Below are 25,588 nucleotides of genomic sequence, written 5' to 3' on the forward strand. Positions count from 1 at the left end.
GCTGGCAGGATGGATGTATATTTAGTATGTGTCTAAAGACAGGATGACTATTTGAGAGGGCTGATAAAATACAGTCAGCACTAGGAATTCTGAAAGCCAGGCTTGAAACAAGAGGCCATGCTCACAGGGAGTGAATAAATATCATCCTAAATGTTAATATAATTTCCATGTGGACACCATATGAGCATTGGTCTTCAAATGCCATATTTTCCTCGCCTACCCCTTTCATATCATATCAATTTATACAAATGAAATATTAATGTGTGGCATTAATGTTAATGCTGCTCAATCAGAAATAATGGCTTTGAAGATAAGAAAAGGTTGCCCGATAAGAGATGCTTAGTAAAACGTAATTGGAGGCTGGTATCTTTTATATAGTCACTTAGGTGGGATATTTTCAACAACGGGAAAATAGAAAAAGAAGATGGGAGTGTGTTCTCCCAGCTACATTCAATCCAGTCTAGCTTGTTTGTTTAAAATGAATGGGTGTCACTAAGAAAAACAGGGATATAGACATAATTTCAGTGCAGCTTCATTTTCATTGTAAGCACACCTGGAATCTTTTTTTAAGGGCATAGTAAAAATAAAATGGATTTATAATGCTAAATGCCTATAGTAAGTAATGGTTGTAATAACTAAGCAGCAAGACCCAACAACCTTTTGTTCTCACACTGTTCTAAATCACAGTTCTTAAAGAAAAAAAAAATCTGGAAAGGCATTGCATCAACTGCCCACCTGTTCTCAAGCTATCATTAAAAGCTTTCACTCCATAATAAACAGAGAGAGGGGTATTTATAATTTTTAAAGGCCTGCTCACCCATGCTCTCAAAGGCTGGGATAAGCCACATGATCACCCAACAAATGATTATATTAATTTACTCTGCTAACACTACCCGAGGCTTGACTTGCGTGAGACGAACTAGCAATTGGCTGTGTGGTCCCTACAGGGCCAAAGTCTGCTGGGAGGGAACAAGGGCCTAAGCCTTGTTCTCTGCCAGTCATGCTGGCACCACAAGCCCACCAGGGAAATAATTTGTGCTATGCAGACAAAGCAGATGTGAGCAAAACAAGCGCTTAGCTGCAAGAGCAAATGAATGGAAGCTAAACCAGCCATGAATACTGGCACGCAAAACACACACACAGAGGTCAATGTGGTATAATGGCAGGAGTGTTGGGACTATGAGCTGGGAGACCAGGGTTCAAACCCCTACTCAGCCATGAAGCTCCATTTATGGCCTTGGACCAGTGCTATCTCACAGGGTTGTTGATATTTTTTAATTCATGAAGTTTATATACCTCTTGATGGTAGGAAAAAACTTCAAAGCAGTTGTGAGGAGAAAATGAGGCAGGGAGAGCCATACGCATCACCTTGAGCTGCTCCTAAAATAAACCCATTCACATGTCCCTGTTAAATTAGTACATAAAGACAGCAAAAGTGGTATGAATGGTTGCCTGCAAGTTTGATCAATTTGAAACTGCACATAACAAGATATATAGGAAGCCTGGCACTACATATATGTACATAAATATGTGCTCTGTGTTTACTCCAATCAATGAGACAAATGGGGGTGATTTGTGGCACTCTCATATTCCTGAGTCAAATTGTGCTGTTTACTAGACATGGGAAGGCAGGTCAGGGAGCTGCAAGGAGATAAAGAGCCTTACTGGTTTTCACCCTGTACCATTGAGGGCTAAATGAGTGCACCTGAACAGCAACAAAAGCAGTCTATTTTTTAAAAAGACTAGAGAGTAATATGCATCTCATACCCACATTGTGGAACCATTCAACAGATGGTTTGTACCATCAGGCACATTCCATGCAGGTTACTATTGCAGCTAGTGATGTCAAAATTGGTGAGGCCATAAACTTCCGTCCCAAGCACTGGCTTATAACCAAATTGACCCTAGTAGCATCAGTGCCTCTTCCCTTCCCCAAAAATTCACCAGAAACAGTGGCAACGGCAAGACCTATTTGCCTTCACAGGCTCTGGAATGCCATGGCATTATTTTAGACACCTGTGGGAAAAAGTAGCTTGCAGGACACCCCAAATCTGATAGATAATAAATGTTTCTTGGACCACTGCTGTTGCATTTCTAACGCAAGGAGTGCAAAAGTCTTGTAGCTACCTTTATTAGGCATCTCCAAAGTCACTGCTGCCAGGTAGGGTTGGGGGCAAGAGAAGATGCTCAGATCAACTTATGGGAAGCACAACAGGGTCTGGTTTTTTTAATGACTTCAGGTGAGTGCAAAAAAGAACTTCACAGCTTTGGGGAAGGAATACCTTACTATTAGTTCAGCCCAGTATAAAAGCTGATCTGAAGGGAGTGTGTGTCTTGGTCACTAGGGGCAACTAGTGGGGGAGCATAGTCCACTTGCAGAGCAGATGGCTTGCATGCAAAAGGCTGCAGAGGTTGTTTCAATCCTATGTCTCTCCTTATAGTGCTAAGACAGACAAGCTGTCTCAAATGCTAGAGGGCCACTGCCAGTCTGTGTAGAGTAAGGGGTGGGGAGCCTGCCACTTTCTAAATGTTTCCAGGGCTGATGAGAGTTGAAAAACATCAGCAATATCACAAGTTGCCCATCAATACTAGCCTAAATTGACCAGTGGTCTGATGTGGTATGAAGAAGCTTCCTAGGAGAGACACCTTTTTCCTATATTAAAACAAAAATCACAATGAGGGTGCTGGAAAATGAATAGTCATGTGCTTATACCCCAAGGAAAATATATTTATCCCCTCAATAGTGTATAATTACTGTGTAAGAGCTAATCTTGACAGACATCAAGTTTCAAAGAGCAGGTGTAAATGTGTGCGTGTGTGTTTTCCATTAAAAAAAAAAAATCTTGGAAGCATTTCTTGCTGCTACAATGAAAGTAGATCTATGATTGTTGCTAAAAACTTGCTGCAAATTAAGAAGACATGAGAAAGCAATTTCCCAAATGTTTATTGAAGCAGTGAGAGGTTGCTCATCATACTGTGCTGAAAAAGCAGTTTTATTCAATTCAGAAACTTAAAAAAACAACAGTATTGCAGCACAAGATAGTGCTATCTGAACTAGACTCCCTTTTTTTTAAGCTCTTCTAACCCATCAAGAGAGTCAGTTTTGCATGATCTAAGACCTATATCTTCTAGCATAACCACCTTGCGCTCTTGGAAAAAACTGCAGAAAGGCACTTGAAAAGCTGTTTCTCTTTTTTTAGTTTTGCTGGTAAGGGTTCATTTCGGCACAAGGAAGATGTGCTGTTCTCTTCTTCACTCCAGTTCATCATGGTGAGAAGTTTCATTGATAACCTATTAAGACAAGTATTGTAAAGCATTAGAAGGATATTTAATTGTCAATTGATCTCAGCTCCTAAACCTTTCACAGGGAAGCTTAACTGCCACTTGAAATATTTTCCACTTGAAGCTAGTGACTAGAAATCTTGCACAAACACTACTATCTGGCTCGCCACATGGTCCACAGATTGTATAGGCAGCAAAAAGGAAGGTGCAACTCAACAGGCTGGTGCAACACTGTGCCCAGCTCCCCTTGCCCTCCCCTCTGATACCTCAAAGCATATGGAGGGACACCAGAAAGTCTTTCCAGCTTCCCACCACCTGCTCAAGATATCTACTTGGGAGCCAAGGGGGGGTGTGGAGGGGGGAGTTTAAAGCAAGGCAACTCAGCAATTTAGAGACAGCTGGCCTTCTGTTACCACATGCTTAAACCTGCCCAAGACATCCAACAAATGCAGAGCAGTCCTTGGAATTGCTACACCACACAGCATTTGAAGCACAGCATTCAATGGAAAAATTATTCACATTGTGGAGGTTTTGAACAGAGACAGCAGCCTGACTTAAGGGCTCAGAAACCAGGGCTAGATAGGCTTGTTGATGACTTTTGGGTGGAATTCTAGGCTTCACCCGGAATCCTTGTAGAATTAAATCCCGTTCATCCAAGTTTTCATACCCTGTCACCAGTATCTATCCCTCCCACCGTTCCAATGAAACAACAGCAAACGCAGGATCTAGATCCTTCGCAAATTCGGAGGTAGACACTCGACTTTCATTAAGCATCCTGGGCACAAAAGGTTGACTATTTCAACGGTCTTTGTGTGTGCATGCGCACAGCCAGTCCAGAAGAGAGGCAAGGTTACCGCCATAATATATTCCAGTATGCTAAAGTAGTATGTTCCACACCCCTAGAAGATACATTTAACAGCATAAATGTAAATATGTATGTATATATACAACCCCACATCTGTAATTGTTAGCAGCACTCACTTGTCCATCTCTAGTTTCAACAGTCTTGATAAGAAGTGTTCTCTTGGAGTGGGTGTCTATTGGGATAGACTCAAGGTTTGTTTCTGTAGATAAGAATAGCACAGTTAGAACTCTGTAGAGAATTCTCACTCATGTTAGAAAGATACCACAGCAATGCTGCTCTTAGAGCAGTGCTTGGGTAATATTGCTATGCAAAACCAATGAGATATCAGGCCTTTTGAAAGTTCTGTTTAGGTTAGCAACAAAACAATGTTTGAAAAAGCAAACGGCAAAGTCAACCCTAAGTCAGGACCATCCACACCCACCCACTGGCAAAAGGCAGGACCACCCACCACCTAGACCCAGAGAAGGACACTTCAACAATTCTAGTCCCAGATTACACATCTGATACAAAGTGGGCATTGCAACAAGGACTCAAGAGTGCATCAAGGGAAGTCCAGACCCTTTACATACATCATATGCCAAAACTGAGACCTTCTATTGCAGACTTAAACTCAATATTAGTACTATTTACATAAAAATGGTTAATACACCAAGGAGGTCCAGCTACCAGGTATAGATGGCACTTGCTTACCTCTCAGGTTCAGGGAAGCAAAAGTCGGAATTGGCATTGTGATTCTGAAAAAAGAAGACAGAAGTCATATTTAGATAAGGTGGCTAAAACTTTTCAGATATGCCTGCTGAGGGTCCACCGGATGAATCTAGTACCTGCTCTCTTCTCCCTCCAGCAGTTTCCTATAAGTGGCAATCTCAATATCAAGAGCCATCTTTACATTCAGCAGGTCTTGGTACTCGCTCAGATGGCGAGCCATTTCTTCCTTAATGTTTCGGATCTCATCCTGGAGTCGGGCAATGTTGTCTTGGTAGTTAGCAGCTTCAAGATTAAAGTTCTCCTCCATCTCACGCATCTGGCGTTCCAGGGATTCGTTCTGGAGAGATTTTACAAAAGCATACACTGAGGCTTCAAGCGATAGCATTCAGTTCATGGGTAAAATGGTGAAATCAACAGGTTGTATCCAACCAAGTGGACCCGAGTTAATAATGTCTATTAATTTCAATGAGTTTATACTCCGGTAGGATTAAAGCGGAAAAAAACCCAATGGCTCAATTCATCCCTGACCATTAAGAAATGCTGCCCAGGGCTGATTCAAGTTTACATATGTAAAAACGTATTTTTTAATCCAGAAACATCTGGAAGACCACATGTCTGCCAGCCCTGGTGTAGACAATCCTGAGTGAAATACAACTTTCTGGCTCAGTGTTAAAGCAGATTTATATGTTCCCAAGTGTAAACATGGAAGACAGAAGACTCCTTCACTTGCTACAAGAATGTGCAGAATGGACTCAATCGTAAGATTAGATTCATTTTACAAGTGCAGAACATTCTGCAAAGACAGCAGCTCAGCAGCAGATCACATGCATGACAAGGCTGTACATTCAATCCCTAGAATCTCCAATTGAAAGCATTTTTAGGGTAGCCTGAGATCTTGGCCCTAGTTTTATCACCAGCTTGAGATCAGAGACAGAGATGAACCACAGGCTCATTTCCACATCAGGCAGCTTTGTTAGGGCATATGCCAACTTTATTGTTTGAAAGGTCTCTTTTGCAAACATGTAATATTTAAGCTGGGACGCGGGTGGCGCTGTGGGTTAACGCACAGAGCCTAGGACTTGCCGATCAGAAGGTCGGCGGTTCAAATCCCCGCAACGGGGTGAGCTCCCATTGCTCGGTCCCTGCTCCTGCCAACCTAGCAGTTCAAAAGCACGTTAATGTGCAAGTAGATAAATACATACCACTCCAGCGGGAAGGTAAACGGTGTTTCCGTGCGCTGCTCTGGTTCCCCAGAAGCGGCTTAGTCATGCTGGTCACATGACCCGGAAACTGTACATCGGCTCCCTCGGCCAATAAAGCGAGATGAGCACTGCAACCCCAGAGTCGGTCACGACTGGACCTAATGGTCAGGGGTCCCTTTACCTTTTTAATATTTAAGTTGCGCTATTCCGAAAGAATGGCTGAGAAATGCAGACCTAAACATACCTTTCTTCTTAAAAAACCACCACCACCTGCCAAAGCCTTCCCCTCCAAGCGTCATCTTTCACTTACAGTTCCTTTAAGTGCATCCACTTCACAGGTGAGACTCTGAATTTGCCTGCGGTACTCATTCGCTTCTTGTTTGGCCTGACGCAGGGCATCATTGTTCCGGGAGGCTGCTTCAGACAGATCTGCAAACTAACACCACACCAAGGTTAACTAGATGAACTTTTTCAAGAGCCCACCTTTTAGCAAAGACACATATCAAGGACTGGGAGAATTAAACTCTGGTACCAAAGGGCATGATTGATAAGCAGAACTCAGCTGATTTGCACCTTACAGGACAAGCCACTTTGAGTGGACTAGGCCTCTGTGTCATGAAGACTTGCATGCTACAACCCTGTCTTTTTTAACAAGCTCGTTTCACAATTGCAATGTGACCTCCTGATATATGTGTCTGTGAGACATTTGTTTACCAAGCAGAGAAGTCCCTACAGAATTCCAACTGCTTTTAACAACATAACCAAACCCATCTGCAGCTTGCCAGATGCACCTTAGCAACAGGACACAATACTTTTTAAAAAAAACAAACCAGTATGTTACTGGCCTGCAACTATCCCTTCAAGACACATCAAGGTACAAAGACACACACGATCCTGTCACAGAACAACAAAGCAAGTAAGTTTTGATTCTAGTTTTATGGGGAATACCGTATTTTTCCGTGTATAAGACTAGGGTTTTTTTACCAAAAATTAAGTTTAGAATTGGGGCTCGTCTTATACATGGGTAGCGCTCAGGGGTGTTTTCTTAATTTGGAGTCCCCCAAAATAGGGGGCATCTTGTACATGGAAAAATACAGTATATTCTTAGAAGTATTGAACTTACAATGCTGCACCTACATTTTCTCAACTTTTACATGTTATTAAGTACCACTTATCAAGGAACACCAGGAACCACCCTTATTTTAAAAATTGAAAATATGTTTTAAATTTAAAATATCCAAAATATAAATTAAGAAAATTTATATAACACGTATTTGACAGAAAATCTCCAAGAGGTTAAACCCAAGTAACATTTTTTTAACCGAAATATAAATAAAATCAGTGATTCTAACACAGATATGATGTGTGTGCTTTCATGGCCCACCCTATTCCTGCAACTGTATTCTGTCTTAACTGTTTTTAATTCTGAATTTTAAATTGTTGTAACCCACCCTGGGACCTGCTGGTTAAGGGTAGGCAATAAATAAGAATTATAAGAAGAATTCTAATGCTGATGGATAAGAAGCTAAAACTGCATCCCTGGGCAGACTTGCCAAGTTCATGTGTTCACCCAATTCAGTTCCGGCAGTTTCCAAAGTTCTGTGTTGCGTTACTTGGAGACTATGATTTGTTTCTTAACTGTTTCTGGTATTCTCTTTGGGGCACTGGAGGTTGGGAAGAGGCGAAGAGTGTACACCTTACATAGCCTGAGCTGAGTGTAGCTTGTAAGTGTCCCTCTCTTAAAACGAGAGTGAAATGCTCTCATTACTAATTATTATTTATTTTTAATGGATTGCTTTTAATGGTCTCATTTTATTAAAGCCACCTGTCAGAATCCTTTTTGTGACAGAAAGTGTGGGACATAAATAATCTAACATACACACGTTTTATTTTTATTTTTTGAAGAAATCTGCAGTATACCGCCATTTTGAGGCAGTGCTTTCTGTAGTATCAAGGCCTACAGTAGATCCCTAATAGTTCCATGACCATCACATTCAGACAACTAAGATTAGCACTTTGCATCCAAATGACAAAATGTAGAACTGCTGAACTAAAGTATATTATTTTATTAAAGAAATCCTCTAATTGAAGCCAAAGGCCATTCGCTTACTTTGGATTTGTACCACTCTTCAGCTTCCTGGAGGTTCTTAGCAGCAACACTTTCGTACTGTTGACGCACATCGCGCAGGGCAGCAGTGAGATCAGGTTTGGCAACATCCACATCGATCTGGATATGTTGTTCCTGGATCTGGGCCTGAAGCTCACGGATTTCCTTCAAGGGAAGAAAAGGATGACATTCCAGAGATTGAACGTTTTTACCAATGCAATTCATTTCCCCCCTAAGGAATCACATTTGAAAGCTGATGGGAGTTCAAAAATTACCTCATCATGGAGCTTCTTCAAGAAGATAATCTCTTCTTGCAGAGATTCAACTTTGCGTTCAAGATCCAGGCGGTTCAAGGAGGCATTGTCAACATCCTGAGGGAGGAACAACAGGGGGAAAGGTGTCAGAAACGTTCATAAGCTAACTGGGAGAATGTTGTAATATGGGGCAAAAATGTCTGCAATGAACAAACTTCTGTCTAAATAAGGAGCGGCTCGATTTCACTTCCTTCCTTCAGTAACTGAGGTGGAGGTTTGACATTTCTCCATGGAAAATTGTCTACAGCACAGAATCCGACCAAAGCTCTCCACAGCTATATTTTTTCTGCATACAATTTTCCATTTTGAGAAAGTCATTGTTTCATAACATTAATTAATGATCAACGAAGTCTAGTCAAATCTGAAACTGCAATCACTTTTTCTAGGGAGCTATTTTCAGAAAGGCTGCACAGCTTTCAGTCAAAAGAGGGGGAAGTATAAATCTTATTGGCACCTTCAATTGTTTTCTTAATTAAAAAACATACTATTGTCATGTCATGTCTTAATCATTCCATTATCAGTAATTTCCAATAAAATTTTTGATTATAATATTTTAAGCACACCAAGTGTACTTTATTGAATTCCCTAACTCTAATTCAGTATTTCAGTTCAACTATTTTTGGCTACGGAAAAAACTTTAAAGTTAGTATGACATACTTTTAGTTTGGCTTATGAATACCAGTTTGAAACATGCAGAATCAAATCAATATGGAGTAGCAGAAATTTTCCAGTATTTTTTTCTGGAAAGCCAGCATCACTGTATCTAGGTGATCTCAACTTAGACTAAACACATTTGACCACCAGAAAAAAAAAGTTTAGTTTAGATAGAAGTTGTATGCAGTCTGAGATGAAACGAATGGTGTGGCATGTTTTTGTGTGGTTAAAGTAACCTAGTTACACACTAAATTCATTGCAACAGGATCAAAGGCATACAAGTACTTTAGGAACTTTAGGATATTACGTCAGGAAAGTTATTTGAAATATTAATGCACCTGAAACAAGCTACTAATGAATGTCCACAAACTTTATCATTCCATTCCATTTAGGACAGCAGGTTTGTTACACAAAAGAAATAGTTGGTGTCATTTAAGACTCCAGGCAAAGGATTAGCTGGGCTGGAGAAGGACGGCAAAATACAGCAGGGCTCAGCCACAACAGAAAGGCAGATAATGTTGTGTTGTGTGTACTTGGCAGTAAGCAAAAGAGATTAGCGCTCATCTCAGAACCTACTTTTGTTTTCTCTGCAACTGTGCAAAGCTGCCAGTTATTTCACACAGGAACTCAGCAATGCCATTTCAGAAATCAGATTTCATGCCTGAAAGCTCACTGCTTATCCCAGACAAGTGTGACCCCACAGCAAGAATTCATATCCTCCTCTCAAGGCACCTGTTGCAAGTATAGCTGAAAAATGAACAGGCTCGGTCCACTGAAAGCTAATGCAGATTGTTCTAGATGCACCAGGCTAGTGATTGTGGCCCACTCTCCCCCTCAAAACTTTGAACAACAACACCTTTAGGCAAAGAGTGAAAGAGTGCCATTGCTGGAAGATGTTTTTGGAGTTTCATAAGTGGTCAAGCAAACTGTTATTTATTTTACTGTTAGAAAGGGGAGATGTTCTTGTGCGATTTTCAGTCTCAGGTGCTAAAGCAGGAGTAGTCAATGTGCTCCCTTCCAGATGTTGCTGTACTCCCAACTTCCATCAGCCCAATTGTCAGTCCAGTACCATCTGGAGAGTACCACATTGGCTCCCCCCATGCTAAAGTAACTTGGCTGGCTAGGGGTATTGCAGATTTTTATTTGAGAGTCTGGGAAAGCAACACAAGCTCAGGCAGCAAAAGTATTAGCCCAGTTGTGGCTAGCACTAAAAAATAAATAAATATCCACATGCAAGTATAACTAGAGTGCACTCTTGCAGCTTGACTTGAGATGACAGTCTGGGCTTGAACTATTGGGGAAGGAGTTCCTTTGAGTCCAATAAGCAACAGGTGCTGGCTCTCAGTGGAACACAATTATGGAGAAAGCAAAGAACTATGAAGGAAACTTAGAAGACATAATCATGTAGACTGCAGAGAAGAGCCAGTTTTAGCTCTGGTGTTGCACCTTCAACAACCACATGGTTCACTCTGCCTGTAGAAGAACGCATGTGCCTCTGCAAGCTGGAGCACCACATGCCTGGCCCACTGCATGGAGCTCCTTGCACACTGGGCTTTTTTCTACATGCGGAGCATGCCATTGTTGGGGGCGGGTGACACAATTTGGGGGAGGGAGAGGTAAAAGCAGAGTCCCACTCTATGTAACTATGCTCTACATACTCAAGTTAACATGTGCAGAAGGCTAAGAGCTCAACTGTATATATGCATCTGTATATATACATATAGAGATGCATTGTGGTGAAGCAGGTCACTAGCCAAGAGATGCTAGTTAGGAACAAAGCATTGCTGAGTTGAGGTTTTACGCCTGAAGACAATGGCTGGGGTGGGGAGCCCTGCAAGACCATGACTCCCATCATTGCCTGAACACTGGCTATGCTGGCTGGGGCTGATGGGAGTTGAGGAATCCTACAACAGCTGGAGAGGCCCTTGGTTCCTCACCCATTTTAGAGGAATGCCCTGAGACATTTATGGGATACTAGAGGAATACAAGCTTTGCCCCCCACCTTCCAGCTTCAGGGATTTAGCATTTTTCTTCCCCATGTTTCAACCAAGGGGGACGCAGCTTATCCTTCCTAAGCTCTTTCCAGCAGGACACCCTCATCTCTTTCAAGTGTCACTTTACAGACTTCAAAGACAGTTTGCTGAAAACACTCATTGTGAGCTGCTATTTCATTCTGAGCCATTAAATTATGGGGAGGGAAGCTTGACACCATACATACACACACACACACACACACACACACACTTCACAGCCTTAAACCCCTATGTTTGGGAGGTCACAATCAAACTTGGGATCCATACTAAATTAAACTTGTAAAGGTATCTGGCAACTTCACTGCTGCACAGAGTTGTAGCAATTAGGCTATTTGGATCTGAGCGCTGGTTCTTCCATGGCCTCCATCTGTCAATCATGCACAGTAAAACGAGGAAGCAATTCTTGCAGGCAGACCAGCCTGAGTATGTGAAGCTCTTATATCAAGTCAAGATAGCCCAGTGAACTCCAGCAAAGTTGTTTTGGGCCTGCTGCCAAAGAGCTTGTCAATTGACAGTAACCTAGGACCCTTCTGTCTAGGACAAGCCATGACCCAAGTCAAATGTCCCCTAAATGCGTGAGCAAAGTATCTTTCATTCTACCTCTCGACAACACTGGTTTCTCTATTCCTTCCCACAAGGTGTCCTAAGCATACCTGGAGTTAGCTAGGAAGGTGGAAGTGGGGAATCAGCCTCGGGGCTTCCAAAAGCTAATGCTTAGCCTAATGTTAAGGATTTTAATGATTTCACCACCCTAAGTAGTTCTGTTCCAAGATCCTGCTTTTTCTCTTTCAAATGCCTAAGCTATACAGTGGTATTGTACCACATGTAACATCTCACCAGCAAAATGCATGCAGCTTCCTACATGGTAAGTGTTTTACCAGATCAGATATTGTACCCAAAGGTTCACTTCATTACATCATCTGTGCATGACCATCTCTTATCATATTCTTCCATGTGCTCAAGAATGCTGGAACATAGCCAGTGTGCTTTAGGTTTACAGTATGGCAGAGATAAAAATAAAAACAGAATAAGCTCCTAAGTGTTGCATCTGCATTATGGGTCTGGGCTAAATAATCCTCAATCAACATTGCAAACACATGAGGAAAGAGGACACAACACCATTGTGCATTGTTCCCTTTATTTATAGCTCCCCCCAGTCACGTGGCTCATGTAGGATAGATCAAGAGTCCCAGCAAAGCAAGGGGAATGAGTCAAGAAGGCTCAGTATTTGGTAATCTTTTTCTACCTGAGTGGAAGTCTTGGAGAATACCCACAAGACAGATGTGGTCCTAGCAATGTGCTATGTTATCCCTTCTCGGATTCCCCACACTCAGAGGCAGACAACCATGCAAATGGAACTATCAGGCCACGCACAAAGGTGCTCTGGGCTACACAGAGACTGAAGCTCTCTGCAGTACTAGACATATCCAAAGAGTACCAAGACTCAGTTTAGGGTCACTCTGGGGGCTCACACCAGTAACTGTAGAAGACAACTCTGCAAGCCACATGTCTCATTCATGCTTGTGCACCCAGCTCTCTCGAATTTCACCTTCCTCTTCTTTTACTTCAAAGTCTCAAACCAAATGCACTATCCTGCTTCAACTCTAAAGTAATTCCCACAGGATTCAATGGGCTTACTACAAGGTTGCGTATAGGAGTATGGGCTAAAGATGTTTCTTCCACAAACTGAGAATCTGGCTCAAAAGGGGGGGGGGATATAGTCAGTAAAGTTGCAAACATTTTTATTTTAAGTTAATTGAAAAATGCAACTTATTTCATGAATTTTGCCCAAACTCAGACTCTCACTGTCTTATGGAGATGGCTTTACTTAAAAGGATCCGTTTCCATCTGACATTCTCCTTTGAAATAGAGGTTTGAAAATTAGTTATTGTATTAAAAATTGGCACACAGAGAACTTAAGGCAGAAAAGCTTCCTTTTTCAAAGCAAAATGGCTAAGGTTTGAAAGGCTCCAAATGTTATTTACTTCAAATGTCCAGTGAACCAGTCTAGCGGGATGGGAAGGAATGCCTGAAGTATTAATTATTATGCAGTCCTAAATTAACATCCTTGTTGACTTTAGGTCGGTCTTCATGTCAGCAATATAATTAGCGGACAATCTTGTTCAATAATCAGTTAGAGACTGGACCAGCTGAAGTGGCCAGTGCTTTAAATTATGGGTTTCTAAATATGCTTGCATCATTACACATCCAGCAAGAATGCAGCCTGCCATAAGCACCCCCAGAACACAAAGGCTCCTATTATTTCAATCTGCTGCCACCACAGTCGCTGTTAATGCCTGCATCGGCATTCCATAGTGAATCCCATAGAAACCATTAATACCTTTCAGCCAAGCGAACAGATGGCTCCCTTTCACCCTTACCAATCTGAAAAACCGATTCCACAGAGCTTCTCTGGGTAACAGGCTAGACGTTGATAAAACAGAAACAATTCTTGGCCCCTGCAAGAGCGCTATGTGCTTGTAAGTGCCTCTGCTAAATTCAAGCACAGCTCAAAAAGCTGGACACAGCTGGTGTTAACATAGTGCCTGAAAGCATGACCAGCAAGTTGTGTTAGAAAGTTTCTCCGCCACAAACTTACTACTTGGCCCATGGCAATATGCTATCCTTTCATCTTCAGCATCTGAATGCAACAATGCTGTTATATGACAATGTGTCTAGATCAAGGTTAGCCAATATTGGTGCCATCTAGATGTTGTTAGACTACAACTCCCATCAGTCCCAGCCAACATGGCCAATGGTTGGGGGAAATTGGTTTAGGTCAACATCATCATGGTGGCTACCCCAGTATAGATCTTCATAGTTACTAGACATCATGGTTAGATGAAAACTCCAGGAACAGAGGCAGCGTGCATCAGACTATAAGTTGCTGGGGAGCAACAAATGTAGCCAGCTTCCCAGAGGAATCCCATTAGCCACTGTGCAAAAGCAGAAAGCTGGTCTAGACTGACCTTTGGGTTTGATTGAGCTGGGCTCTTATGATCTTAACATTTCAATACTGCTAAAAAATGCAGAAATACTGTTTCGTATGAGTCAAAACACAAGGGAAGTGAAAGAACTACTTGAATTTGTACCGAAGAACCAGAACACTCCCATTATCCATTTTCAACCACCAGGTGGCTTTCCGTTCCGCTTTTTTCTTGTAAGAATTTAACAAACACTTAAAAACTTTAACGGGGTGGGGGTGGGGGTGGTGGGATGTATGAAATTACAAACCTGTCTGAAAGATTGCAGGTTGTTCTCAGCTTCTTCCCTCTGAAGCATCTCATCTTGAAGTCTGGAAAAATTAAAGGACCCATTCAAAGAAATGAAAAAAGCTGACCAAGTGAAGTTCAGATTTGATGGACAGTCAGCCACACCCATGAGGGAAAGAGAAGCAAAAGGGGGAAGAGTGTGGGAGGGGGAGGTCTTCCACACAAAAGCACCCCATGCCTCCATTTGTGTGGCTCCGTTTTCATTACAGTGTGACCAGACTTGGAGCAGAACTCTTGCAGAAGCAGCAGCGTTAAATCCACCAATAAACATAAGCCCAGCAAAAAAGGGAGGGAAGGGGGGGAAGGCTACCCCACTTATTCAACTAGCTGAGTGGGAGGGAGAGATGACCTACAATTGTGGATTGTTTGCCTAACACATTTTGTTAAAACTGGAGGTTTGCAGCAGCTCCCCAAACCATAAATTCAAACTTAGCCCTGATCTAGACCTTATAATTCTAATACCAACGTGGCAAATTACCAGGCACTTGCAACCATGCAACTTTGGAAAGTACCAGCATAAACTGATTCAACAATGGGTAGAGTAACAGTGCAATCCAATCTATGCAACTTTACACAGAAGTAAGTCTGTGAGGAATTGCAGGCTAGCACCACAATCCTCTACAAGTTTATTCAGAAGAAATTCCCACCCAGTGCAATGGGCCTTGCTTCTAGCAAAAAATGCAAATTGAAGCCAAAGTAAAGTCTATTGAACTGGGTGGGGCTAGCAGCCCAATTCTATGCACACTTACATGGGAGTAAACCACACCTCTCAATGTTTATTTGCAAGTAATTCCCCTTTAATGGAATCGCCCTGCTAAAGCATCAGAGTAAAACAAGAATGGAACTTTATCCCTTGTTCTTTGTGCTGCAGAGTGTGAATAACGGGACCCACCACACTGCAGATTCTTAAGACAAAGGCGCTTGCCCAGCTGCCTCTTCAGTGCCTCCAGCCAGCGCAGGCTCAGCTGTGGAAAAGTTTTCTGAACTTTTTCACATGACGAGTCCTTCATGCGATTCACAAAGTGAATGTGATCATTCTGAATCAGCCCACGTGACTGAATTCACAAGCTTTCTGAATCAAAGGAATGAATGAACGCTCAGACTTTTATATTTGCTTAGCGCTGATGCGACAACTTCATTCCTAAGGGGAGAGGGATGGATGGAGAAGGACAGAACGAGGGCTGTAACCTGAACGAGGAAGTGTTAACCATCCAATCAACCAACAAATCAATCAATCTGGCTGGCTGAATTCGCACAAATTTGCAGGCATTTTGAAACGAGAAGCACATTTCCTTTGTTTGCAAAGGATGCGCGCGCGCCATCACAGACGGAACCACTACTCGGAGAGCAGGAAGTCTGGCAGGGCAAGCCACTACTCAAACCCCAAGTCCCATTGGGGCCAATGTAGTTTACTCAAACAGCCCAGCCCAGCCCTCGCCCCGGACCCCCCCCCCCGCCCCGTCCAGGGGACCCGCGCCTTACTTTTCCCGCAGGCGCATGATGTCTTCGGCCAAGTTGTCGCGGTCCACCTCCACGCGGGCCTTGTCATTGGTGAGCTGGTCCACCTGCCGGCGCAGTTCGCGCATCTCCTCCTCGTAGAGGTCGCCCAGGCGGGACGTGCCTTTGCCCTTGAGCTGCTCGAGCTCGGCCAGCAGGATCTTGTTCTGCTGCTCGAGGAAGCGCACCTTGTCGATGTAGTTGGCGAAGCGGTCGTTGAGGTCCTGCAGCTCGGCTTTCTCGTTGGTGCGGTTGGCCTTGAACTCCGTGTTGATGGCGTCGGCCAGAGAGAAGTCCACGCCGCCATCGACGCCCAGCATCCGCATCGGCGGCAGGCTGCTCCGCAGGCGCACGGCCTTGGAGGCGTACAGCCCGCCGCCGCCGGGCGCCGACGACACCAGGCGGACGCTGCTGGGCCGGGCGCTGCCCAGCGAGTAGCGGCTCGACGACGTCACGTAGCGGCTGCTGCTTGAAGAGCTGGGCCGACCGCCGGCCCCGCCGAACATGCGGCGGTAGGAACTCCGGCTGCTGCTGGTGGTACTCATGGTTGTAATCCCAGAAGAGGAAGGTGGGCAATCCCGGGGAGAGAGCGCGAGAGAGCAGCGCCGTCGAGCAGCGGGAGGAAGAGGCGCGGGAGAGCGGCCGAGCGGGCTCCGCGCACCTCTTATACGCCAGTCACGCCCTCCCGCCCCGTCCGACAAAAGCCAAGCCCCGCCCCGCGCGGCGGCCAACCGCTGCCCGACGGGGTCCCCCGGGACGGGCGGGGCGGGGCTGGTCCCCCACAATCCCGGCCCATCTCTGATTGCAAAAGCAGGAAAAGCAGATGCAAAGGCTTTTCCTGCTCAAGGGGAGGGAGGGGGATGATTAATAGGGGAGAAAAGCCACGACGGGGGGGGGAGGAGGGAGGCGGTGCCCACCCCCCTGGCCTTGCAAACTCCTGATTTGTGGCTGCGCAGGGTGCAGGAGGGAGGAGGGGAGAGAGTGAAAAGGATGGAAAGGACGGGGGCGGAGAACGCGGGGGGACGACACCGCAACAAGGGGGGTGGAGAAGTTGGAGGGATCTCAACGAGAAACAGATGTGGGGAGGTTGAAGGCGAGACGTGGAGATCGGAGCCTGTGGAAAGTGGAAGGAACTGGCTGCAGGATCATGAATACCATGGGGTGGGGATGGGCAGGACAACCAAGCTAATGGGGGAACCGTCGCGTCCCCTTTTCCTCGCGCAGAGTTTTTGAGAAGTTGGGAAAACGAATCCGAGGGAGGGAGGTGCTGGGCTGGGTGGCGAAGGAGTTCTCCTTTGCTCTGGGGAGTCCCCGCATGTCGAGGCGCCTCCAGCCCGAGGAGAAGGAGGCTCTTTGCCTCGCGAGCAAAAACCAGCCAGGTTTCCTCGGGACAGGCGCTTGCAGAGACGCAAGAGGCTGCACGCGTCATTATCAATCCCTTCCACATGGCACCAGCCGGGGCCTATCTGAGGCGCCGTGGCCGTTATTTGGCTGGCTGGTTTTTCTCTCTTTCTCTCCCTTTAAAAAAGCAAAAACAAAAAACCTTTCGCAGCAGTTGGGCTGCATTTTCTGGTCGATGCTTCTCCTGCACGATTGGAGACGCATCCGTAAAGGGAAGGACATATAAGTTTGCAACTTCCCTTTAAAGCTGTGCGCCAGACTCGGCGCCCACGCAGCCTATTTGCCCTGGAGCAAACTTCGCTGAACTCGGTGGGACTTGCTTCTGAGTAACCAGCTGCTAATGGCAAAAATCGGTGCGGGGATCGTGCCCCCCCCCCAGATGATGATGGGTGTCTATCTAGTCCAGCCGGTGGGATGATGATGGGAGTGGGCGTGAGCTTTGAAACCTGCAGGAAAGACTACTTTCCCTGTCATCTCCCAGCCAGCCTAGCCAATGGGAGTTCTTCACAGCAACATCTAGGGAGCCACAGATGTTTTTTCCTGAAAACATACCGTATTTTTCGCTCTATAAGACGCACCAGACCATAAGACGCACCTAGTTTTTGGAGGAGGAAAACAAGAAAAAAAATATTCTGAATCCCAGAAGCCAGAACAGCAAGAGGGATCGCTGTGCAGCGAAAGCAGCAATCCCTCTTGCTGTTCTGGCTTCTGGGATAGCTGTGCAGCCTGCATTCGCTCCATAAGATGCACACACATTTCCCCTTACTTTTTAGGAGGGAAAAAGTGAGTCTTATAGAGCAAAAAATACGGTACATATTTTTGACATGGATTCTGCTGCACATCTCTGATGGATCTTTCCAGAAGTCCACATAGGGCAGTGTCCTGTTTTCTGTAGCAGCAAACCAGTTGCAGAAGCCTGAAGCAGGGCAAGCACAGCAATAGCTCTCTCCCGCTTCTCCTCCCATCAGTTGGCCTACTGTATCTGAACCTAACTGTTCTGTATAACCCTTTTCACCCTGAGGTTCACATTCCCATCTGGGAAATCTTTGGAGAGCTGCATGCAGTGGTGGGTGGAGCCAGAGGCAAAAATGGCAGGAGCTTTTGTTCTGTAAGCTTCATGCTCTCTTATCCAAGCAAGCATTATCGGAGTTCAAGGGCACCTTCTAGCCAGGCAAAAACGCTCGGTGGGGATTGTGATGCAGGGCTAGTGAAGCATGTGGTCTGGAGAGACAGTCTAGAGAGACTGGGGGGGGGGTGGAATGCCCAACATGAGGTCCCTGGGCCTGAGGTGTGCCACTTCTGTGCATAGTCGCCAAGGAATTTGCCCAGTTTGGCCTTCATCTCTACAGCCAAGGGGTGTTTCAGCGCAGTAAGCAGTGAAGAGGTGTATTGACATGCCACATCCTTGGCTGAAGGACAGCAACACAAACTTGGCCCTTGAGATTATAATAACCGTACATAGCTAGCCAGTGGGAAACAAAAGCCCAGTGTCTCATGCAGAATTCTTTACTGATAAGTTATGCAGTTGACAAAAGTGGTTCCCCACCCCATGTGCTCCTCTATATTTGTTAAATCTTTAAAGCACCCTGATACGGCTCCTGTTTTCTTTGCAAAATACAATTTAAACTTTTAAAAATAAAATAAAAAGGCAGATGAAAAACATTAAACTTACTACATGTGTCGTTATTGCTCTTATAATCCATGCTCCTTCGAGGGAGCTCAGGATGGTGCAGTGTTTCTCAAACTTGAGTCTCCTCCTGTTGTTGGACTACAGCTCCTATCATCCCTGACCACTGGTGCTGCTAGCTAGGGATGATGGGAGTTGTAGTCCAGCAGCAGCTGGAGACCCAAGTTTGAGAAACACTGGTAGGGTTTGTTTTTTTTCTTGTGAGGAAGGACAGGGCCTGCTAGACTTCAGGCTATTTTGCTTAAGCCACACCCACCTGCCCTGCGCCTGAAGTCATATACAACACCAAATGAGCAGGCCTTATTAGGCCCAGAGGATCCCCATTACTGGTCTTTTCTGATGACCTCAGTCCAATTCCAGCTGCTTGCAAACATTTGGCACATGAGCTGGTCATCTGCATGCTGCTGCCATGTGTCACATTCAGCCTGAATCAGCTCTGGTCAGGCCACTAAATTTGTAGCTTGTGACTGTCTCTAAAAGGATGAATGCTGAAATTGCTGCTCATGGGAGCTATTGCAAAATGTCAATCCCAGTAATGGCAATGGGATACAATATATTGAGTCAGAGCAGGGAGAATTGGACAGAAAGGACAATTTGCTTACACATGTAGAACTTGTTCATAATGCATTGCTAATTCCGGTTCGAATTCATAGCATTTGTGAAATTTCAGCTTATGAATAGCTGACGGTAAACAACGTATTACAGTATCGAGACAGATTAACCTTATTCCTGTGTGTGGACAAAACCACAGCAATTGCAGCAGTGGAGACGACCTTCACATTCCTGCCCTACTGTTCCATAACTCTTATGAAGACCAAGATACAAGCTGACCATGAACATGTTGAAATCCCAATGGTGTTATGAAATTTTCAACACTGAAGCAGCTTTTGACAGGAAGGAAGTGCTCAACCCATTCTCTGCCTGCTATAATTCATCTTCTCTTCTAAGTGACTCTTCCTATGCTACACTCCCCCACAGGAATCCAGGGGAATCTGGTGGCAATTAGAGAGCACATGCCCCAATCACATTACACAGTGCACAGCCAGAAGCGGGGAACTGGATCTGGGCAATGGATCAGCTGATTGGCAGCATCAATGAGCTTTATTTGCAAAGGTACAATGGGAAGTCCACTTTAAGAATGCAATTCTTTCTTGAGAGGTGTGTCCTTAACTGCCCCACACCTGATATGACACCATATCAGGGCATGATTTGAGGGAAATTCCCTTGCGGTCTAAATTGCTACCCATGCTGGGCCTAATTAGAGCTGTTGGCTGAAGGATCCCCACCCCTGGTTGCACACTATATCACACCCTGTACAGAAGTTCACCAAGCCAGTAGAGCCCCATGTTGGGCAAAAGATTCCTGCATTGCAGGGGGTTATGGTCCCTTCCAATTCTTAATGTTCCTTTGGTGTATACCTCAGCAAAATACCGTAAGTGTAAGGGGAAATAGCCCGAAGCACTCAGGACATGTACCCTCTTCAAAAGAAAAGGGCTGCAAAACAAGCTCTTTAGAAGGCAAGTTTTAATAGGCATCATGGAAGATTTTCATCGTGGGGTGAGGAGGCCATTTGTATTATTACATGCAGTAATTAATTTCTAGCTAACAGTTTGCTCTAATTCTCTGCTTGTCTTTAATACTGACTTGGCTCCCACTTGAAAGCTACCTATGCCTTCGCTTTGACAGAAGCTACTTAAGAGATAGCGGAGGCAGCTCATAACCTTATAAGGTCAAATAACCATTTTCATTATGGCTTAATAACTTTTTGGGCTTGTGACACATTTAGCAAACCCCCAGAGTCCATGCACTACCCAATTCATTACCTAATTGCTTCCGCTGATACTGAATGTTGATCCATAAGCAATGCTGATGCAAAGGTTGACTGTTTCACAGTGCACAGCCTTTGCTCACTCTGTTCCCCAAACCTAGCCAACTTGTTCCCGAACAATTTCTCAGACAAACTTGAGCAATGTTGCTATATGCATTCATGGTGTTCCTATAGGGGCGGCTAGGGCTTTTGGGAGTCATGGTCCAAAACAGCTGGAACAGGGAACCTTTGGGCTACCTGATGCTGCTGAACTACAACTCCCATCACCCCTAGCCTTTGGCCATGCTTGTTTGGAGTTGTCATTTAGCAACATCCAGAGGGCCAAACATGCCCTGCACCTAATCCAAAGGGTGCTAGGTTGGCAAAGGCTGGCTTAAGCCTTGCAATTTCATATCCTACTGGTAATTCAATAGATCAGGAGTGAGGAACCTCTAGCCCAGGGGTCAGCAAACTTTTTCAGCAGGGGGCTGTCCCTCAGATCTTGTGGAGGACCAGACTATATTTTGAAAAATAATAATAATAAACAAATTCCTATGCCCCACAAATAACCCAGAGATGCATTTTAAATAAAAGGACACATTCTACTCATGTAAAAACACAGATTCCGGGAACATCCACCGGCCGGATTTAGAAGGCGACTGGGTCAGATCCGGCCCCCGGGCCTTAGTTTGCCTACCCATGCTCTAGCCTTTTGGATGTTGTTCAACTCCCATCAGCCTCAAAGACTTGGAAGGGACCCTGAGAGCCATCTAGTCCAACCCCCTGGAATGCAGCGATGTGAACACGCAGCCCCTCATCCAATTTGAAACCATACCAGACCCTACTTAGCTTTGCAAATGTCCTAAGCAGGGTTTTGTTTTGTTTTTTAATTGCCGGTTTGGGATGATGGAAATGGTAGTGCAGGCACATCTTGAAGGATACTCTGCATGGAACTATGAACAAGATGCTCCTGTTTTGGTGCCGAATTTATTTATTTGTTGCATTTATATACATTTATATCCCACCTTTCCTCCAAGTTGCTGACAGTGGCATACATGCTTCCTTTCCCTTTTTCCATGTTATCCTCACAACCACCCTGTGAGATAGGTTAGGCTGAGAGTGAGTGACTGGCCCAAGGTCACTCTGTGAGCTTCATCAGATTTGAACCCTGGTCTCCCAGGTCTTAGTCCAACACCCTAAGCTACCTCTACACCATGGGGGCTCTCACCGCAAGGCAATTGTTCTAAAAACTGTGGCCTTGGCAGAAGAGAAATGGTGCTGGTTGTAGACGTGACGATAGCAGGGCACCACTTATTAGCAGATGCCCAGTTTAAACTTTTGAGAATTGCGTCACTGAGAATTGCTCCGGTTTCGTCTGGAATCCCCCCCCCCCCCCGAATTGCTTTGTCAATGTGAAGGACTAACTTTTGATTCTAGATGGGACACACAGGAGTATAATAAGGTTGTTTTGCAACTAAATAAAGAGATTTGTTTTAGCCCTCTGGGCTAACTTTATTTTGTTTTATTTGTGTCAGGCAGTCGAGAAAACGAAGCTGACGAGCCTGAATTGAAGGAGTATTGGTAGCGCAAACCCCATACAGAAGTCCATTTTGTTCTCTCATTCAGTGGGGATCAGAGGTCGCACGGAAAGAAAACATTGCTGGGCCTAACTGTACTGGCACCCAGGACTGTATTTTGTTGAGCTGTCCAGTTCTTTGAGAACTCTTTAGTTAAGCCGTCAAGTTTGAGCTATAATCCTTTGTGAGCCTCCCAAAACTCCTGGTACAGGCAAAAGAAAAAGAAATCCCTACAACGATCCTCTGCAAAGAAAAAAAGGATGAGGGCAAGGCTGTTCAAGCACTTAATGAACAGGCTCTCCTCTCAGGCCAAATATCCTCTGAACTGGTAAGTGCTCATGTCTGTGATTCAGTACAACAGCCGACTATCTTGCAACCGTTAGAAACAAACTAGTAGCCAGAGTTAGTCAGACTTAACGTTAGTCATGATTTCTGTGAGACTAATCTAAGTATGACTAGGCCAAGATCCAACCCTATTTCTGCAGTATAGGTTTCCCAAATCAAAGAAACAGACAGTTGTGTGTAGCCTAGCAACCATTCAGATGTGCTCGATCCTTCTGAGGTAACTCGAGCACTACTTGGTTTGTGGTCATGCCTATTTCCCCCCTTGTGTAGGCCTGTAGAATGAGGCAAACCTCTGCATATTTCTCCTCATGTTGCACGGTTTTGTTCGGTTCACCCTCAGTAAAGTACTACCAGTTTCTTTTCTGTCTGTTTTATTTCTGTCACTCTGTTAACATACCCAATCTGTGGATGCCCACTGTTCTTCCAGTTTAGATATGGCAGCTTAGATATAGCAAATAACATACTCTCTAATATTTCTCCAACAAAATAGGAAAGTCCCATTCCATAATGATAATTTTACTCTTTCTATCCCACACATCTTACTGGGTTGCCCCAGCCACTCTGGGCAGCTTCCAACATATATAAAAACTGAATAAAGCATCAAACATTTTTTTAAAAACCCCTTCTCTATACAGGATTGCCTTCAGATGGCTTGAGGGTCGGATAACTCCATACCCTCCAACATTTCTCCAGTGAAAATAGGGACATCCTAAGGAAAAGCAGGACATTCTGGGATCAAATTATAAACTGGGATGGCTTCTGTAAATCAGGGATGTCCCTGGAAAATAGGGACACTTGGAGGGTCTGAAATAAATACAAGGGAAATAAGTGTTTTTAAATTTTTGGATCACTGTGTTGGTCAGCTGCTTTTGGTCTTGCAGTTATTTCCTTCAAGCATAGGAGATTTTTTTTTTCTTCTTCTCTGTTTCTTCAGGAACATTCTTGGAGCTGATGGCCCATGTAATTGCTGTTAGTAGTACTGGTGTGTGCATGTTTATGGGTTTAATTTGTCCCACACTGAAGCTTTGGAGAAACCAAAGGTGCCAATCTTGAAAAAATACACCTCAGTTAATTCAATCTTTTGGTGCTTATTGGTAAGCAACATTTCTTTTCCTTTCTTGGTAATAATTTATTTAGTAAATGGAACCAAATACTTTTTTTCCGGTTGCCATGTAACCCCCCCAAACACACATAACAGATCTCTGAGCAGTAAGCTGGTGATTTAGCAACGGAAATGACTGGGTTTTTTTCCTCTGTTCAAAACCATATCTCTCTTTTTTTTGGTCTGGTGTACATCTATGACTCTCTCACTCTTTTTCTTATTCAGAAAGGAAGCACCCTCCGGATGATTCATTCTACACAAACCATACTGGTGCCATCTCCATAGTGATTGTGTTTGGTTTCTTGTGCTCAGTTCCTCTGGTCTTTCAGCTTTACTTTTGTAAGCTCTACAAATGGAATGGAAAGAACCTTATCCAACTGCCTGCTGACCTCCATTCTTTCCTTATTTTACCCAACACAGACCAGTGTACCTCTGGAAAGAGTTGACACAAGAAGTTTAGTCGCTGCCATATAGGAGGTTCTAACCCTTATGCCACATAATCCCCGTTCACTAGCATAGCCTTGCTCAAGAGTCCAGTGGTTCAATATTATGAGTCACAATGAATGGGCAATAAATATGAAGGATAAAGTGCAAGGGTTTCATCACCACTGCAAATGTTGCAAGTTGTGCTGGTGCACCAATATGATGAGGCAGACCCAGGGTATTTTGTCAGTGCTGCAGCAGATGTTCATATTGATCTGTCTCGAGCAACAACTGCTATTATTTTTGTTATTTATGGCATATCGGCAACGTAAATTCTGCTTTACAAAGTAATGTAAGTAAAGTAACAGTGTGCCTGTCTCCCAAAGGACCGCATTATGATTTACATTTAGACAGTGTACATGTGTGGGTACAGGGGGTAGAAACATAAACAGGAGAGATGAGGCATGGGAAATAAGACAATGTAGGGATAAGGCAATGAGAACGGCAACAACATCTAGTGATAAATGCAGGAAACAGTTAGATTAAGCCAGGGATGCAGACCATGTGGCCTTCTAGATGTTTGGACTTAAAACTCCCATCATCCTTGACTATTGTTTATGCTGGCTAGAGGCTGAGAGCTAGAGTCCAATATGCCTGGAAGGCTTTTCCAGAGGGGAGGGCCCACGTTCAGCTTACAAGATAGAAGTTTTCAGTAAAACATTCAGAACTTCCTGATGGCATGAACTGCTGTGGCAGGGGAATAGACTGCATTGGAAGATGAGAGAGGTGGCATCATGTTATGTATTCATAGAGGGCATTTGAATGGCATGGTGGAGGCATTTATCACTGCTGAGCTACCACAACATTAATATGTCATTTCCTGGCAGGGGAAACCAAATATGGCCCTCCAGGAGTGAGTCTCTATCCAGTTCCAGGCTAGCTCTCCTCCCCAGCCCCAGCCCCTGCCCCCAGGCTATACCCTTCACCATGAAATGATACGATCACCAGATGTTGTGTAATTGGAGGACTTGGGGACATGGGTGGTGGGCACTGTGGTCTAAACCACTTAGTCTCTTGGGCTTGCTGATCGGAAGGTCAGCAGTTTGAATCTGTATGATGGGGTGAGCTCCCATTACTCTGTCGCAGCTAGTAGTTCAAAAGCAAGCCAGTGCAAGTAGATAAATAGGTACTGCTGTGATGGGAAGGTAAATGGCATTTCCATGCGCTATGGTTTCTGTCACTGTGTTTCGTTGTGCCAGGAGTGAGTCTCTGTCCAGTTGTTGGGCTTCCCCTCCCCAGCACCAGCCCCTGC

The 25,588-nt window shown here is 44.5% G+C and overlaps 1 protein-coding gene and 1 long non-coding RNA gene across 2 annotated transcripts; one reads left to right on the forward strand and one right to left on the reverse strand.

Annotated features, from left to right (window-relative positions):
* On the forward strand, positions 1-3,059 carry LOC308459331. Its single transcript, XR_013978011.1, has 2 exons — positions 1-1,632; positions 1,714-3,059. It is a non-coding gene; the product is annotated as an uncharacterized lncRNA (long non-coding RNA).
* Positions 2,928-16,573, reverse strand: VIM (vimentin). Its single transcript, XM_080974497.1, has 9 exons — positions 15,920-16,573; positions 14,400-14,460; positions 8,440-8,535; positions 8,168-8,329; positions 6,368-6,493; positions 4,972-5,192; positions 4,838-4,881; positions 4,264-4,346; positions 2,928-3,291 (listed from the first exon to the last, which is right to left on the reverse strand). The coding sequence occupies exons 1-9, from the start codon at positions 16,477-16,479 to the stop codon at positions 3,253-3,255; spliced, it is 1,392 nt and encodes a 463-aa protein (XP_080830623.1). The 5' UTR covers positions 16,480-16,573; the 3' UTR covers positions 2,928-3,252.
* Positions 16,574-25,588: the final 9,015 nt, after the last annotated feature.

The sequence above is a fragment of the Podarcis pityusensis genome, assembly GCF_964106645.2.
Source record: "Podarcis pityusensis genome assembly, chromosome: 12".
Classification (NCBI taxonomy): Eukaryota; Metazoa; Chordata; class Lepidosauria; order Squamata; family Lacertidae; genus Podarcis; species Podarcis pityusensis.

Coding starts and splice junctions, on each gene's coding strand:
- VIM (XM_080974497.1), bottom strand. CDS start 16,479: ATGAGTACCACCAGCAGCAGCCGGAGTTCCTACCGCCGCATGTTCGGC. Junction 8,330..8,439: donor TGAAGAAGCTCCATGATGAG/GTAATTTTTGAA, acceptor CTTCCCTTGAAG/GAAATCCGTGAGCTTCAGGC. Junction 4,347..4,837: donor TGCTTCCCTGAACCTGAGAG/GTAAGCAAGTGC, acceptor TCTTATCTACAG/AAACAAACCTTGAGTCTATC.